The sequence below is a fragment of the Astyanax mexicanus genome, unplaced genomic scaffold, assembly GCF_023375975.1.
Source record: "Astyanax mexicanus isolate ESR-SI-001 unplaced genomic scaffold, AstMex3_surface scaffold_34, whole genome shotgun sequence".
NCBI classification, from domain to species: domain Eukaryota; kingdom Metazoa; phylum Chordata; class Actinopteri; order Characiformes; family Acestrorhamphidae; genus Astyanax; species Astyanax mexicanus.
The window spans coordinates 4,067,175-4,084,726 of NW_026040044.1; the positions used below are offsets into that span (position 1 = coordinate 4,067,175).

At 39.7% G+C, this 17,552-nt stretch overlaps 1 protein-coding gene across 2 annotated transcripts in view; it reads right to left on the minus strand.

Annotated features, from left to right (window-relative positions):
- The window catches only part of LOC125790080 (RNA-binding motif, single-stranded-interacting protein 3-like), a 120,860-nt gene that overhangs the window by 81,360 nt on the left and 21,948 nt on the right, over positions 1 to 17,552 (minus strand). For both annotated transcript variants that reach the window (XM_049473187.1, XM_049473186.1), the window contains exons 2-4: positions 16,953 to 17,110; positions 11,146 to 11,204; positions 998 to 1,089 (exon numbers count right to left, since the gene is read on the minus strand). In XM_049473187.1, the coding sequence (XP_049329144.1) occupies positions 998 to 1,089; positions 11,146 to 11,204; positions 16,953 to 17,110 (309 nt within the window). The remainder of the gene's footprint in view (positions 1 to 997; positions 1,090 to 11,145; positions 11,205 to 16,952; positions 17,111 to 17,552) is intronic.

Sequence of the window (17,552 nt, forward strand, 5' to 3'; positions counted from 1 at the left end):
TCAAGCGCAAAAAACGGGGCAAAGAGTGTAAAAGCGGCGAGAGTGCGCATTTCTAGCTCAGAAAAACAGCCAAAGAGTCTAAAAGCGGCGAGAGTGCGCATTTCTAACGCAGAAAACAGGCCAAAGAGTCTAAAAGCAGAGAGGGTGCGCATTTATAGCACAGAAAACGGGCCAAAGAGTCTAAAAGCGGAGAGAGTGCGCATTTCTAGCACAGAAAATGGGCCAAAGAGTCTAAAAGCGGCGAGAGTGTTCAGTTTTAGCACAGAAAAAGGGCAAATGAGTGTAAAAGTTGCCGAGTTTAATATTAAGAGACATCATGAAATGAAACATCAATTTGAAAAATCTTAGTTTACACAACGCTGTCAAATATAAAGACAGTAAATCAAGTAAAATGGTGTGTAAATGAAATAATCAGGAAAATGTATTATTTAAAGTGTTATATTTCATTATTTGTTTTATTACAGAGTCTGTGGCCCGTGACTTCAAATATATTTCTCCTTCTGGCCCCCAACAAAAAACGTTTGAACACCCCTGTCAAATGTGATGTAATGTAATGTAATGTAACGTAACGTAGCACAACACAACGCAACGTAACGTAATGTAACATAGCGCAACGTAATGCAACGTAATGTAATGTAATGGGTTAACCCAAGCACACCGTTTACATGAGTTGTTAGCAGGCAAGTGCCAGTGACATGAAGAATCCGAAAAACCTACATGAACCACAGAGAGGGAGAACCGATGCTCCTATGCCTCAAAATGTCATTATTTTAAGATATTTTATCATTATTTTGAGATGTCCTCCTGTTAAATGTACAATTACCAGTTATTCTTGTTCATGTATGGGTAAAGCCTTTTCTCGTTAGAAGCCTGAAGAATGAAGAACATGTTTATATAGTGAGGAACATGTTTGTGGGCGGAGTTAGCAGCTCTTCCGGACTCTTTATGAGCCGTGGGAACAGGTGTGGGACTCGGGCTGTAGGTGAGGGGGTCCTACCTTGGCCATCTGTGCCTGAACTCCAGTTGCTTTGAGGGATGATACGGCTTTCTGAGCAGCAGCAGGACTGTCGAAATCTACAAACCCATAACCTACAGACATACAGAGAGAGAGAGAGACAGAGAGAGAGAGAGAGACAGAGAGAGAGAGAGAGAGAGAGAGAGAGAGAGAGATTAAAAATGCATCTAAAAATATCATTGAATATCATTAAAAGCTATTTTAGTAACAGAGTGATCTATTTTAAGTGTTCATTTCTTTTATTATTGATGATTATGAAGCTTACAGCCAATGAAAACCCAAAAATCAGTGTCTCAAAAATTTGAATATTATATTATAAAACACCAATTGGTACTTTTGGCAGTGTGGGCAGTGTGCCAAATCCTGCTGGAAAATGAAATCCTGCATCTGTATAAAAGTTGTCAGTAGCAGAGGGAAGCTGTAAGATATGAAGTGCTGTAAGATTTTGTGGGAAAACTAAACTGCACTGACTTTAGACTTGATAATAAAACACAGTGGATCAACACCAGCAGATGACAGACATAACTCTCCAAACCACCACTGATTGGTGGAAACTTCACACTAGACCTCGAGCAGTTTGGACTGTGTGTCTCTCCACTCTTCCTCCAGACTCTGATACCTTTATTTCCTTTAAATAAAATGTAAAATTTACTGATGATCAGTGATGGTTTGTGTGGGAAGACATGTCATCTGCTGGTGTTGATGCACCCTAGAACACTAGTATGTTAAAATTAGTCGCACCCTCACTAACGTTGGGTTTACACTGTATGGCAACTTTTGGAACCCTCCTTTACTTCTACAACATTATACATCACATAAAATAAATGTAAAAAAGGTATAATGGATGATCCTATGAAAAAGCAGAAAATATTATTGGAAAATGAGGTAATTCTTAACAGGTGATGTCCTAACAAAAAATATATATAATAATGCTGCTGGGAACTTGATCTTTGGTCTATCACCCATTCCTAAGACATGTGAGCGCCTGATTTAAACACACAAACACATAACATACATCAGGTAAATTACACCCATAAAATATCTTAATCTATATTACTAACTTCAAACGCATGCCTATTGAAAAAAAACATAGATGGGAAGAGAAAATCAACCATAACATTAATGACATTAATGATCATCAAGCTCCCCAAAGTCCCATGCAAATCAGACTGTGTTAGAGTTCTAGGATTAAGAGTCGGGTGAGCTCTGACTTTGGCACGTTCTTATCGTAACAGCGCAGCGATTTGTGCTTCACACCTGCTCCTCCACACTGTGAAGATACACCAGCATGAAGAGTGAGAGTAGAGTAAGTGTAGAGTAATCCGAGTTTTAAAGCGTAAATTACAGTGAAGCCTAAAGGAGGAGGAACGTGACTGACGAGAGGCCAAGGTTGTACCAAGGTCATCTGACCTTCTCCACACTGAACTCCACCTGGAGGATCTGCAGGGTCTGGTGAAGGACTGAGTTCCTGCTATCAGGGGTTCTTCCTGTGGTCAGTGTTAAAGATCAGTCATTCTGTCTTTATCCATTTCCTGTTTTTTATTCTTTCTCTCTCTCTCTCTCTCTCTCTCTCTCTCTCTCTCTCTCTCTCTCTCTCTCTCTCTCTCTCTCTCTCTCTCTATCTGACAGGTGTAGCTGTGAGGGGAATCCACTCTGTGATTTATGAGTTATGACTTATTTATGAGCCATTCATCTCTTTATCCATCCATCCCCCTTTCTCTCTCTTCCCTCTCTCTCCTCTCTACCTCCGTCATCTTCTCATTCTCTCTCTCTCTTCATCCCTATTCATCCCTACATTCTGTTTCTCTCTTCATTCTCACTCTCTCCGTCTCTCTACCTCCATCATTTTCTCATTCTCTCTCTCTTCATCCCTATGTACTCTTTCTCTCTTCTCTCGCTTCCTCTCTACCTTCATCATCTTCTCATTCTTTCTCTCTCTCTTCATCCCTATTCATCCCTACATTCTGTTTCTCTCTTCATTCTCACTCTCTGTCTCTCTACCTCCATCATTTTCTCATTCTCTCTCTCTTCATCCCTACATGCTCTTTCTCTCGTCATCCTCTCTTTCTCTCTTTTTATTCCTGCATCCAGTTAATCTTCCTCTCCCTACTGTGTGTCTGTCCACAATCCCTCTCTCTCTCTCTTCTTGTCGCTCTCCATCTTTATATCTTCTTTTTTCTGTTTTTTCTATACCTACACCCACTTTCTTTCTATTTCTCTCTCTTTTTTCCCTACATACTCTTTCTCTCTTTATTCTCGCTCTCTCTTTTTCTCTTTCTCTCCATCTGGTTATCCTCTCTTTCTCTCTTTTAATCAATGCATGCACTCGCTATCTCTCTACTCTCCTCTTGCTACTATATCACTGTCCCCCATCCCTCTCTTTTTACTTGTCCCTCTCCATATTTTTATCTTTATTCTCCATGTTTTCCATCCCTGCACCCAATGTCTTTATATTTTTCTTGTTCTTCCTTCCCAAATCCCTCTCTCTCCATCCTTTCTCTCTTTCTTTCTCTCTCTCTTTATCATCTTTCTGCATCCACTCTCTCTCTATCTTCATCTCGCTACTGTATGTCTGTCCCTCATCCCTCTCTCTATCTCTTATTGTCTCTCTCCGTCTATTCGCCTTCTTTTTTCTTTGTTTTAATCCCTACACCCGCTTTCTTTCTTTGTCTTTATTTTTTTTATAAATTTATGCTGTTACTCTCTTATCTTCTCTTTCTCTCTCTCTTTTTCTCTCTACCTCCTGCATTTCTTCATTTACTCTCTTTACATACTCTTTAATTTTTTTCTCATTTTCAGGATTAAACTCTCTCTCTCTTTTCATCCTTGCCTCTACTCTCTCTATCTTCTTTTCTCCTTCTACCATCCCTACACCTAAATTCTTATTTTTTCTCTCTTTCTTCATCCCTTCATCTCTCTCTCTCTCTCTCTCAGTTCACAGTTCTGTATCTGTGTGGTTAAAGGGTCACATCAGCGTTAATTAAAATTTCATGCTGGATTAAAAAGTTCCCACACACACACACTCACACACACACACACACACACACACACACACACACACACACGCACACGCACAGTGCTGCAGGATTAAGTGTTGGAGGTGTGCAGTGTTGAGTGTATTTTCTGTAATTAGTGATTAGAGAAGCTCAGAGTGTTGATGTGGATCAGCGGCTCATTAAACCCCACAGTCTTTAACTCAGAACAGTAGAGACAGGTCATGTGACCACACAAACCACGCCCACATTTACCATAAGAGCCAAATACCTCCATCAGAAATGAGAAAACGAGACTATCCAATTAAATGAAGCCTGTATTGCACCCAGCCACCAGAGGGCACAAGAGATGTTTTACACTACACCAGCTGTCACTCACTCCAGGGATGGATGGATGGATGGATGGATGGATGGATGGATGGATGGATGGATGGATGGAAAAGCCCCCAGTACTAAGCTGTGGAACTGTGTTCTCTGGAATGATGGAGCTCTATCCAGTTTTTAGGATGGAGTTGGGGGAATTAAGCAGGATAAACTATTTTTAGTACCCATGATATCAGAAAAAATAATGGATTTATTTACTTAATCTGTTATACTGTTACCATCTCAGATCTCGCTTAATAGCTCCCAGAGAGAATCCAATTAAGAACACCATAGCAAGGTGCTAAGGTGTTGATAATTGGATGCTAGGCAGTTATTATCATATTTAAATATTTGGTCATTAAGGTGTTTTTAAGTGGTTTCTAAGACAAAGGTTATGTGGTTTGATCGGAAGGGCAATTTAAATGACTCAACCCTCACAATCACGAAAAAGGAAGAAGCTGTTTTGGAACTTGTTACAAAGTATAAGTATCCAGGCATCTGGCTAGACAGCTCATTATCTTTCTCTCATCATATCACAAATTTACAAGTAAAAGTCAGGGCAATACTCGGCTTTCTTTACAGAAATCGCTCATCTTTTACCCAGGCTGCCAAGCTTTCTCTGGTTCAGATGACTCTGCTGCCCCTGTTTGATTATGGCGACACAGTTTATAGACTTCTATAGTTCCCTACAGAAGCTGGATGCTTTGTATCATTCTGCTCTTCGTTTTATTACAAATGCTCACTCTAGAACCCATCACTGTTCTCTTTATACTTTGGTCAGTTGGCCTTCTTTACACACTCGTCGCAGTTTACACTGGTTTACACTTATCTACAATCACCACCTTATCTACAGAACCTGATCCAACCACTGCCTGTTACATACAACACCCGCTCTGCCAGCACCATTCAGCTTAAAATTCCCAAAACATATACTACTTCTGGCAGATTATCATTTCAATCATCTGCTGCAGAAGACTGGAACACATTACAAAAAACTCTAAAATTAGAGGCTTTTATCCCCATTTCACAATTTTAAAAAATGTGTTCAAGAGCTTTTTACTAATACATGCACGTGCTTTGTGATTAATTGACTGTTTTAACATTATTGTTCTTTTTTTTTTGTATGTTTCTGTTTATTAGATTGTTTGTTGCCTTTATGTTGTTCCTCAAGTGGTTTCTGCTGCTTGCCAGGCCGTTACTGTAAATAAGAACTTGTTCTTAATGACTAGCCTGGTGAAATAAAATAAAAAATTGCAAGTGGTTGCTATGACGTTTCCAATTTGATGCTAGGCAGTTACTACCATATCTAAATGTTTGGTCATTAAGGTGTGTTTTGAAGTGGTTTCTATCATTTCTGTGGTGGTTTCTAAGGTGTCGCTCTTCAAGGTGGTTGCTTTTTCAAGCCAACTTAATAAATATAAACCTGTAAACATGATAAATCTCTGAACTAAACTGATGTAATGGATTCTCCAGTTTGAGCTTCTTCTCTCTGTTGTTTGTCTCGTTTTGAAGAAGATCTCAGGACAGGGACAGGGACGGCATGGTGGGACTCAGCAGGTACAGGCAGATGAGCAGGTCTGTAATGAAGGACTAGATAAAGGAGAATCAGAGCTGGGAAGATGAGCGCGTCAGCGGGCTCGGTTTCGTGAGTCGCAGCAGGAGTTGAGTTATGTGAGTAAGATCTGGCAGAAACACAGAAAAAGATCCTTTTCAAGGACAAAACCGACGCGTCAGGAAGCTGCAGAGACGCCGCCGTCCATCTGCCCGACCGTCAGGAGGACACCTACATCTAACAGCATGAAAACATCATCATCATCACCACCGCAACACAACACACACACCCAAAATCATCACACCCGTCACCCGCCGCCGGCACGCCGTCAGCACCGGAACGCGCTGTGAGGAACACGTAGAACATCACAGCACTGTCTCAACCACAGTGATCACAAAACATCAAACCACACGCTCAAAAACACCAAAATCAACGTTTTCAAAAGACTGATAGAGAAGCACAGAATTTATAATCGAAAATAATGAAATATAACATTGTAAAATGGTTAAGTAATGTCTAAACTCATTTTAAATTAACAAAAATCAGCTTGTCTTCAGCCAATTGTTTGTAGGCTTTCTTGTGCATCAGCTTCAGAAGAGGCTTCTTCCAGGACAGCAGCACCATGCAGAGCACTGCATGATTACCTCCGACTTTGTTAAATGCATAAAACATGTAAAACATGTTATAATTAATAATGAACTGAGGCATTGGTTAAACAGTTTGTAATGAATGATACTAGTCTCATAAAAAATTTGTTACCAAAGGATGTAACATTTAAGCAATAATACACTTGAGGTCCGGGCTATGAGGTGTAATATTGGCACTGCTGTGCTGCGGTCGTACATCAATATAACACCTTACTGCATGAACCTCGAGTGGATTAGAATTTTACATTTGCTTTTTGCAGATGATGTGTTCCTGTTGGCTTCAACTAGCCAAGACCTTTAGCTCTTGCTGGACCAGTGTGATGCGGCCGGGATGAAAATCAGAACCTCTAAATCTGAGACCATGGTTCTCAGTCGGAAAAGGGTGGAAGGCTCTCTCCAGGTTGGGAATAAGTTGTTGCCCTAGATGGAGAAGTTCAAGTATCTCGGGATCTTGGTCTCGAGGGAGGGAAGGGTGGAGCGTGAGGTCAACAGGCGGATCGGCAGATTGGTGGAGCATCTTTCACGTTGCGGACTCTTAGCTGGTCCGTTGTAAGGAAGAGGTGTACTGGTCGATCTACACTCCAAACCTCACCTATGCCCATGATAAAGAACTATTAAAACTATTAAAATGTACTGCAAAATTGCTCTTGGGGCCTACATTTTTAGCTGTCCTCAACAGTAGGAAATACAAACAGAGGGCATGACAAAAAATAATTGTGCCTAATCGACTAATCGACTAACAAATACTAAACTAATGCTAAAATTGTCATTAGTTGCAGCCCTATTGCAAAGTTTCTGAAGTAAACCATAATTACTATACCTCTGGACATGGTTCCAGTACTTCATGCCTTTGGGCTTTCTTATGCATCAGCTTCAGAAGAGGCTACCTTCTAGGACAGTACCATGCAGACAGAGTTGATACAGTGGTCTGAGAACAGCAGACTGACCTCCTACTTCTTAAACCTTTGCAGCAATGCTGGCAGCACTCATACGCCTGTATGTTTGAACCCAACCTCTGGATATTACACTGAACATGTGGACCCAACATGTCCTGGACTCAATGGCTGTATGACCTTTGCATCACCGTATTGTAGCTTAGTTAGTTTCAGGGTGATAGCAATCTTCTTATAGCCTAAGCCATCTTTGAGGATCACCGTAATCCAACTGATCAGATAATAAATTAAATGATTTAATGTTTCTTAATCCTGATTTACAGAATCCGCTTGTTTTCAGAGCTCAGGTCTCGGTGGTGCAGTCCAGCTGGATTTCACCCAGGAAAAATCTCACCTGCTGTGAAATAATTCTTATTGAATGGTTTTATTATATTATCCAGCAGAGGCCAGATAGTGGAACAACCAATTAAGTCATCAGGTCGTCCGGAACGGCCGTATTTCACCCTCACGCCCACCCCCCCACCCCCCACCCCTCCTCGCTCGGCCGCTCGCTCAGCTTTCTCCCAGGTGAAATTAACGGCTGTGTAAACCCCCCTCACCCCCCCCTGCCCCGGCCGTCCCGTTCACTCTGCTGCTGCGGGATCAGAGCCAGAACCTGGCCCGGCCCGGCAGGACATCCCAGAACCCACCGGTTCCGGCTCAACTCCGTCTGGAAGAGCCGAGGAATATTCTGATCACGGAAACCCGGAAACGCTCCGCCCAAGAAACACTTTACTGCAGCGCTGAGATCAGCTTCAGAACTGCCGACCGGACCTAATCCAGATTCACACACTCAACCAGACCTGTACATCATAACATTCTAATAAACCAGTTCATTACAATAAAACAGTTCATATCAATACACTAGTCCACTCTAATAAACCAGATCAATCCAATACACCAGTTCACAGTTCAATCTAATACACCAGTCCATTCCAATACAACATTTAATTCCAAAACATGGTTTATTTAATACATCACTACATTCCGATACACCAGTTCACACTAATACACCAGACCATTCTTATAAACAAGTTTATTCTAATAAACTCATTAATTCCAATATACCAGTTTATTCTAATAAACCAGTTCAATACAACAGTTCACTCTCTCACACCAGTTCATTCCAATACAGTGATTTATTTAATTCAAATAAACGGTTCATTCCAATACACCGGTTTATTTTAATAAACCAGTTCATTCCAATACACCGGCTTATTTTAATAAACCAGTTCATTCCAATACACCGGTTTATTTTAATAAACCAGTTCCTTCCAATACACCGGTTTATTTTAATAAACCAGTTCATTCCAATACACCGGTTTATTTTAATAAACCAGTTCGTTCCAATACACCGGTTTATTTTAATAAACCAGTTCATTCCAATACACCGGCTTATTTTAATAAACCAGTTCATTCCAATACACCGGCTTATTTTAATAAACCAGTTCATTCCAATACACCGGCTTATTTTAATAAACCAGTTCCTTCCAATACACCGGTTTATTTTAATAAACCAGTTCCTTCCAATACACCGGTTTATTTTAATAAACCAGTTCATTCCAATACACTGGTTTATTTTAATAAACCAGTTCGTTCCAATACACCGGTTTATTTTAATAAACCAGTTCAGTCCAATACACAATTTCAAGTTAGAACACCAGGGATATTAAAGCAACAACACCACAGGAACCATGTGGGAGGAAATAGTAGAGAATTAGGAGCCACCTAGCAACACCATAGCAACCCTTCGGGATACAGAGAAACCCCTCACACACAACTAGCATATATTGGTTTTGATGTGTGTGTGTGTGTGTGTGTGTGTGTGTGTTGCCATCCCTGAATTGTCTCCTGGAGTGACTAAGGAGGCAGAGAAAAGCAATTAAAAGTACAGCTGAAGTTTCAGTACTGTTTAATTAGTGTGTGTGTATGTGTGTGTGTGTGTGTGTGTGTGTGTTCACCCCTCAGCTAACTCTAATAATAACTCTCTTTTCTTTAAGTGTGTAAATATGTGCATATATATTATTTCCCCAAAAGCATAATAAACAGTATTAAAGAGTTTTCCCTGCTTTATTGTAGGAACTGTAATGTTAAATATTACTCAGAGGAAGTGACTGTATTTGTTGCACTCAAAGGACTGAGAAAATAAAAAGTGAAATGCACGATTTAATAAAGCAAATGTTCACCAGGATTAAAAACACTAAAAGCTAACATTAACAAGGTAGAGATAAAGCCACTATACAGATCAAAAGGGGAAAAGATGAAGAATAATCAGTCAGAATCAACCGAACATTCAGTATGTAAATGGTAGTGGTTGGCAATACTTCGCATAGAGATGGTGCCTCTCTCTCTCTCTCTCTCTCTCTCTCTGTATATATATATATATATATATATATATATATATATTATATGAGAACCTTTACTCTTCTTTTCCTGGGGCAGTCCTGATGAGTGCCAGTTTCATCATAATAACGTTTTTGGCTATCTTTCTGGCGACTGCACTTGAGGATACTTTCAAAGTTGATTTTATATATTTTTTTAATTCGTTCTTTAGTTGAGTAGTTCTTGCTTCTCATAATATGTATTAGAACATTCCTCAAATATTCACTATTCTTCACTGTATACCTGTAACTCTACCTCTTCACTACTTTACTTTAACTGATGCTCTTAAACATATTATTAAGAGACAAGAAATTCAAGTAATTAACTCTTGATGAGTTCAGCACAGCTGTTAACTGAAAGCCTGAATTCCAGGAGACTTTACCTCATAAAACTGACTGAGAAAATTCAGCAGAGAAGGACACTTTTTAGTTTACTAAACAATTCCATATGTGTTTTTCGTCATAGTTTGGATGACTTTAGAATGAATCTACAATGCAGAACATTTTAAAATAATGAAATAATTAGTGGTATCAATTGATTAAAACATTGAATCCAATTATTCACAAAAATATTCTGTGACTTTTTATTAACTGGGATTAATCGCACTTGTTTTTCTTAAGACACTATACATTTTTTATAGTGGATATTTAAATGTAAATAAAAGAATAAATGTAAGAAATGTAGATAAAATTTAATTATATTTATATTAGTGGTGTCTAAAATTAAAACACTGGTATATCTTTTATTGTATGTTCGACAGGAGATAAAGCCATAGCATATGGCGCTGAATAAAGAATGCATGATAAATTAGATTAGAGTAGATAAACTTTTCCTGAATTAGAACTTTAGAATTATCTGAGTATATAAGAGCGTTTTCACACCTGTAGTTGTGAAAGTTTCTAGTTTCTATGATGCAGATCAGTTGATGAGTTTGTTTATTTATTGGAAAGTTTCTCCCTCTGTTTGGTTTGTTTTCACACAGGCATAAAAACCTAAACGCACTAAAATGTGCACCAATAAATGACGTGAGCACACTGTCTCCTCTGATTGGTCAAAGCTGTCTGGTATAGGAGTAAGAAAGTAACTATAGTAAAAAGATTCTGCTTTAACACAGAACAATAAAAATGTACCACTGCGCTTTAAAACACAGATTTTCAATGGGATGTGCAGCGCAGATGAGAGCAGTGAATGCTGCACATACCATGCGCTTAGTGTGTAAACAGCATGGAGCAGCAGAGTTAGCACTGTTCTCAGATCTTACCTTTACACTGGTTGGTGTTCTTGTCCAGGATGGCCTTCGTCGATACAATCTTCCCAAACCTGCAGAGAACAGAGTCAGTGAGGGGTGTTTCTAATAAAGTGCCCTTTAGACTTTAATGAACACCATGAAGAAGTCACTCCTACACACTCCTACACACACACACTCTTACACTTACACACACTCCTACAAACAACACACACTCCCTGACTAGGCAGTAAATCAAATGTCCACTGTGCTGTGAGAAATAGCACAATTATCTCCACTGGAGAAATATACAGCAGAACGAAACACACTTCCTCACACTCCAGAGACCTTCCTCTACTCACTGCTGCTCGCACACTTACCTCACACACACACACACTTACCACACACACAGACACACACTTACCACACACACACCTACACAAACGCACATAAACACATACTGTATGATCAATAACCTACACAGTGAAACACTCTACTAAACACTGTATACTATTACACATACATAAACACAGCAGTATAATCAATAAGGCTGGGCCCATCATATCATAGGCCATTGATTAAGCTCCACCCCCTCAGTGCATGTATAGATCACATATATATAAATCAAATACATACTGTCAGAGGTTCAGTTCAGATCCTCCCCCAATGACTGTAAAGATCATTGTAGAGTCTAATACTCTATTTTTGTTTTGGCACTATAAGGAGCACCAAATTATAAGGCGACACTAGTAAGGAACAGGGGTGTCGCCATGTTTCCCTTCTAATTCAGCTGGTCTCGCTTAGCACTGTTAGCGGCTAATGCTAATGCTGCTCCAGCAGTGCTAGCCGGGGTTAGCAGCAGGCTACAGGCTGATAATACTCATCTCTAAAAGGCAAAAGAGCTAGTGCTTAGCGCAGTTAGCGGCTAATGCTAATACTGCTCCAGCCTAAGTGCTGGAGAACTAAACTGAAACTCCTGTATAACTCTGTACTTCAGTGGAGTGGCTTTACTGCTCCTTAATACCTGACTGATAGAATTCATACATAAGGAGCACCGGATTATAAGGCACATTATGCGACACTAGTAAGGAACACGGGTGTTGCCCTGTTTCCCTTCTAATTCAGCAGGTTGAGCTTAGCACTGTTAGCAGCTAATGCTAATGCTGCTCCAGCAGTGCTAGTTGGGGTTAGCAGCAGGCTACAGGCTGATAATTCTCGCCTCTAAAAGGCAAAAGAGCTAGTGCTTAGCGCAGTTAGCGGCTAATGCTAATGCTGCTCCAGCCTAAGTGCTGGAGAAACTTTACTGAAACTCCTGTATAATGCTGTAATTCAGCAAATTAGAGATTTTGTTCGTTACCGATTTGAAAGTCCTTACATCTCCCTCGTCTGCTGACTCTCCACAGACAGTAGTTACAGATTCCTCTTTCAGAAGAAGTCTGCTGCCTAATCCTGCTGTGTACTGTCTGAGGTTCAGAGAGGCATGTCATCTGCTGGTGTTGATCCACTGTGTTTTATTATCAAGTCTAAAGTCAAAATCTTACAGCACTTCATATCTTACAGCTTCCCTCTGCTACTGACAACTTTTATGGAGATGCAGATTTCATTTTCCAGCATGATTTGGCACACTGCCCACACTGCCAAAAGTACCAATTGGTCTTATTATATAATATTCTAATTTTCTGAGACACTGATTTTTTGGGTTTTCATTGGCTGTAAGCTTCATAATCATCAACAATAAAATAAATAAACACTTAAAATAGATCACTCTGTGTTTAATACATCTATATTATATATGAGTTTCACATTTTCAACTGAATCACTGAAATAAATTAACTTTACAATCATTTTATCAGTTTTCAGAATGTAAATAACTTATTTTACTGCAGAGAAAAACAGGTTTTGTATCACCTACACATCGAAGTGAAGTGTGTAAAGTGAAGTGTTTGGGGTTAAACAGTGCAGCTCTGGTTGTAGAGCTTATTAAAGTGTATTGCTGGTGTCCTCTGGGAGAAAGAGACAGAAAGAGAGAGAAAGAGAGAGAGACGGGCGAGAGAGAGGCAGGGTGGTGAGTGCTGTACTGTAAGAGTGGCTATAGGTGCAGTAAGAAGTGTGGTCAGGGTGGCGTCCCATCATTTCTGCTCATTAAAACTCTGAGCTGAACTTTTCAGAAGGACAGCAGGTCCAGTCCAGTCACAGCAGTGTGAATCCTAACCAATCCCTCCAGTATACCACTGGTTTTACTGCTCACTCAGCAGAACGTCAAACTGAGGAAGAGCTGCTTCTCTGAGGGATTTCAGGAACTGGGTCAGAACCTGATTTCAGCATCTTTTTTTAACTGGGACCAGTTCCAAACTTTTCCCAAAGAAGGAACACTTTTAAAAGAAGAGATGGAGTTCTTTCGCAATGCGCTGAAAAAAAAAAAAATAGAGATTTGACGTAATTTTACGTCACTGGTTTCAGATGGAACCCAAGTCTAACTTTTCCTTTTTATTGAACCGGAATCCCTGGGAAGAACTTCCACCGTCTCTGAAGAACTTTTACTGCCTTTCTTTTCTGGTTCCACCACTGAAATCCATTATATAATCAACTCTAGAAAAAATAAGAGAAGAGTAGAAGCACTGGACTAAAGTAGGCTAAAGTAGGACAGATGCTGCAGTAGATACTGCTGGATTATTACAGATGTTTCTTTGGAGGAGTCAAAAGACTTTTGTTAGGAAATGGTAGTAAAAGTATTGTTCTCCATCCAAATCATTGATCACAGACAGTTGTTCCAATAACTTCTATGTCTACATGTGTTTAATAAAAGCATTAGCTAATCATACTGCTTCTACAAACATTATTTTTGGTGGTTGTAATGCCTACACTGACCTTTGGGGGCAGTACTGGTTTTTTACCCCAGATTACAATCCATCCAAAAATGGAAGCCATGTGGTAACAATGGAGGTTTAGAGGAAGCTGTTGCTTCATTCCTCTGATTCATGAACCTTTGTTTGCTTGCTCAACGTAAGTGGTAAAAATTATTTTTGTGTCAGAAAAGTACTTGCAAGAAAATTATGTAAACCATTTGGGATTATACTTGGATTTCTGCATAAATTGGTCAATAAATGTGTTCTGATCTTCATCTAAGTCACAACAATAGACAAACACACTCTGCTTAAACTAATACCACACAAAAAATATATTTGCATGATTTTATTGAACACAACATGTTAACATTCACAGTGAGGGGGAAAAAGTATGTGACCTTTGGATTTAAAAACTGGTTGATCCTCCTTCATCAGCAAAAACTGTTTCAGTTCAGCTAAAATATTATGGGATATCTGGTGTGAATCGCTCTCTTGAGCTCATGATGCCACAGCATCTCAATTGGGTTCAGGAGGTCAGGACTCTCCAGAAGGCTCAGTATTTTCTTCTGTTGAAGTCGTTCGGTTGTTGATTTACTTCTATGTTTTGGGTCGTTGTTCTGTTGCATCATCCATCCTCTGTTGAGCTTCAGCTGGAGGACAGATGGTCTTAAGTTTTCCAGCAAAATGTTTTGGTAAACTTGGGAATTCATTTTTCCGTTGATGACGGCAATCCGTCCAGACCTTGAGACAGCAAAGCAAAGCAGCCCCAAACCATGATGCCCCCTCCACCATGTTTCACAGTTGGGATGAGGTTTTGATGATGGTGTGCTCTGCCTTTATTTTCCTCCACACATAACGTTGTGTGATTTCCTTCCAAACAACTCAATTGTGGTTTCATCTGTCCACAGTATATTTAGCCAGTTCTGCTGTGGAACATCCAGGTGCTCTTTTGCAAACTTCAAACGTGCAGCAATGTTTTTTTCTTTTTTGGACAGCAGTGTCTTCCTCTGTGGTGTCCTCCCATGAACTTGATTCTTATTTAATGTTTTCTTTATTGTAGATTTGTCAACAAAAATGTTAGCATGTGCCAGAGATTTCTGTATTCAGTCTTCAGCTGACACTCTAGGATTCTTCCTCACCTTATGATAATTCTGCACTGTGCTCTTGCAGTCATCTTTACAGACTTTACCACACCTAGGGAGAGTAGCAGCAACAGTGCTGAACTTTCTCCATTTGTAGAGCGTCTGTCTTACCGTGGACACATGAACATCAAGGCTTTTTCTTTCCAGCTTCCAGCTTCATGCAAGTTAGCAATTCTTGAGTGTAGGGCTTCTGAGAGCTTTTTTGTGCATTTTTGTGTGGTCTTTTGTGTTTGTCTATTGTTGTGACTTAGATAAAGATCAAAACACATTTAATGACCAATTTATGCAGAAATCCAAGTATAATCCCAAATGGTTCACTTACTTTTTCTTACAACTGTATTTGTACTTATTGATGTTTTGTTCTGTTTTCTTTTTCTTTTCAGAAAGGTTTTTTTCTTTTTTGTTCTTTTCTTTGCTTTCTTCTATGGACATATTTCGCAACCATCTACAAAAATTTCACTGACGCTTCTTCACGGCCAAAACAAGGGTGGATTATTTCTTCGCTGTTTCACTACATTTCTATGGACTTCTAAGGACTATTTCAGCCAGATCTGGTAAGAATGATCCAATTCTTTTTGGAAGATACTTTTAAAAGAGTTTTAAAAAGACTGGATTATTTCTTTGGGTGTTTTTAATGGGACGTGCAGTGCAGATTTGAGCAGTGTATGCTGCACATTCCGCACTCTCAGTGTTTAAACAGCATGGAGCAGCAGAGACAGTGTTCTTTTATAACACTGCAAATTAATCAGGTGCAATAATGTTTTAATGTTGACATCTCTAGTTTAAATGTAACACAAATCATAATATTACATAATTTGGAAGCATGTCTGTATTATATTTATTACAATCAGAGATCAATAACATCAGAGCTAAATACACAGTATTGTTTCTCTGCATGTCTATTTGACCATAAGGTGTGGATAACAATGGTTATGAGGTATGTGTGTGTGTGTGTGTGTGTGTGTGTGTTGCCAGGTATAATGCAGGGCAGTGTTCTTGACCTTTAGAGCTCTAGAGTATCAGTGTGTGAAGGGATCGAGAGGTCAGGGTAGAGTGTGTGTGTGTGTGTGTGTGTGTTATGGTTTATGAGGGTTGTGTGTATGAGAGTCAAAAGGCCAAGGTTGGGAAGTGTTGGGGGGGAACCCTGAGGGATGATATTATGGTGTGTTGGTGAGGCGTGAGTGTGAATCCGAGCTGTGATAACACTAGTGACCTGACCTGCACACTGCACAGCTACACAACTTACCTATTAATAGTATGTCATTAATAAAAAGACATACAACACACTCCACACAGTTACACCTAGTGTGGCATGGCATATCCATTATGAAAAAGTATCTCAATACTTTATCAGTATCACCTTGTCATTTTCTCAGCTTAATAACCCAAGAATTCCTCAACACATCAGCATAAAGCATATATTAGTACATCTCAGTAAATGTGAAAATCATTGAAAAGATACTTAATTAGTAGCAATAATAGTAATTCGGTTCAGAATGTGAAACTCTTATTATATAGCTGTATTAAACACAGTGAGTGATCTATTTTAAGTGTTTATATATTATATTGTTGATGTTTATGGCTTACAGCCAATGAAAAAAAACACTAAAATCAGTGTCTCAGAAAATTTGAATATTATATAAGACCAACTGATAGCAGTGTGGGCAGTGTGCCAAATCCTGCTGGAAAATGAAATCCTCATCTCCATATAAATTGCCAGTAGCAGAGGGAAGCATGAAGTGCTGTAAGATTTTGTGGGAAAACAAAACTGCACTGACTTTACACAGAGTCCAAGCTGCTCGAGGTTGTGTGTGTGTGTGTGTGTGTGTGTGTGTGTTTGTGTGTGTATACTCACGGTTGGCATAGTTTGATGAGGTCCTGGTCAGTGGTGGCTGGTGAAAGGCCCCGGATGTAGAGGTTGGTTTTACTGAGCTGCTCTGCTCCATTCTGGCTGCAGCTAGTGCTGCCTGGACTGGGCGGGGCCATCGGATGTGGGGGCGGAGCATATGAGTGCTGTAAGAGAGAGGGGGAGGGGTTACATATTAATAATAATAACGTTTATAAGAGCAAAGAATAAAAGAAAAGAAGAATGATACAATATAGCACACTTATACACACACACACACACACACTGTAACTGAACATAATAACATCATCCCTATATGCAGACACACACACACTCACTCTCACCTGGGGGATTTAATATGTGCACAAATAGGCTTTAAATACACCACTATCCTTCATTCTCTCTCTCTCTCTCTCTCTCTCTCTCTCTCTCTCTCTCTCTCTCTCTCTCGCTCGTTCGCTCTTTTGCTCCCTCGCCGCAGGGAATTATGGGTTATATATCAAACCCAGGCCAAACCATTTACATGCAAATGTGCTCCATCCACCCACTATATTCCTCTACAGTCTCTCTCTTTCTTTTTTTTTTTTCTCTACAGAGGGCCTGTGTGTG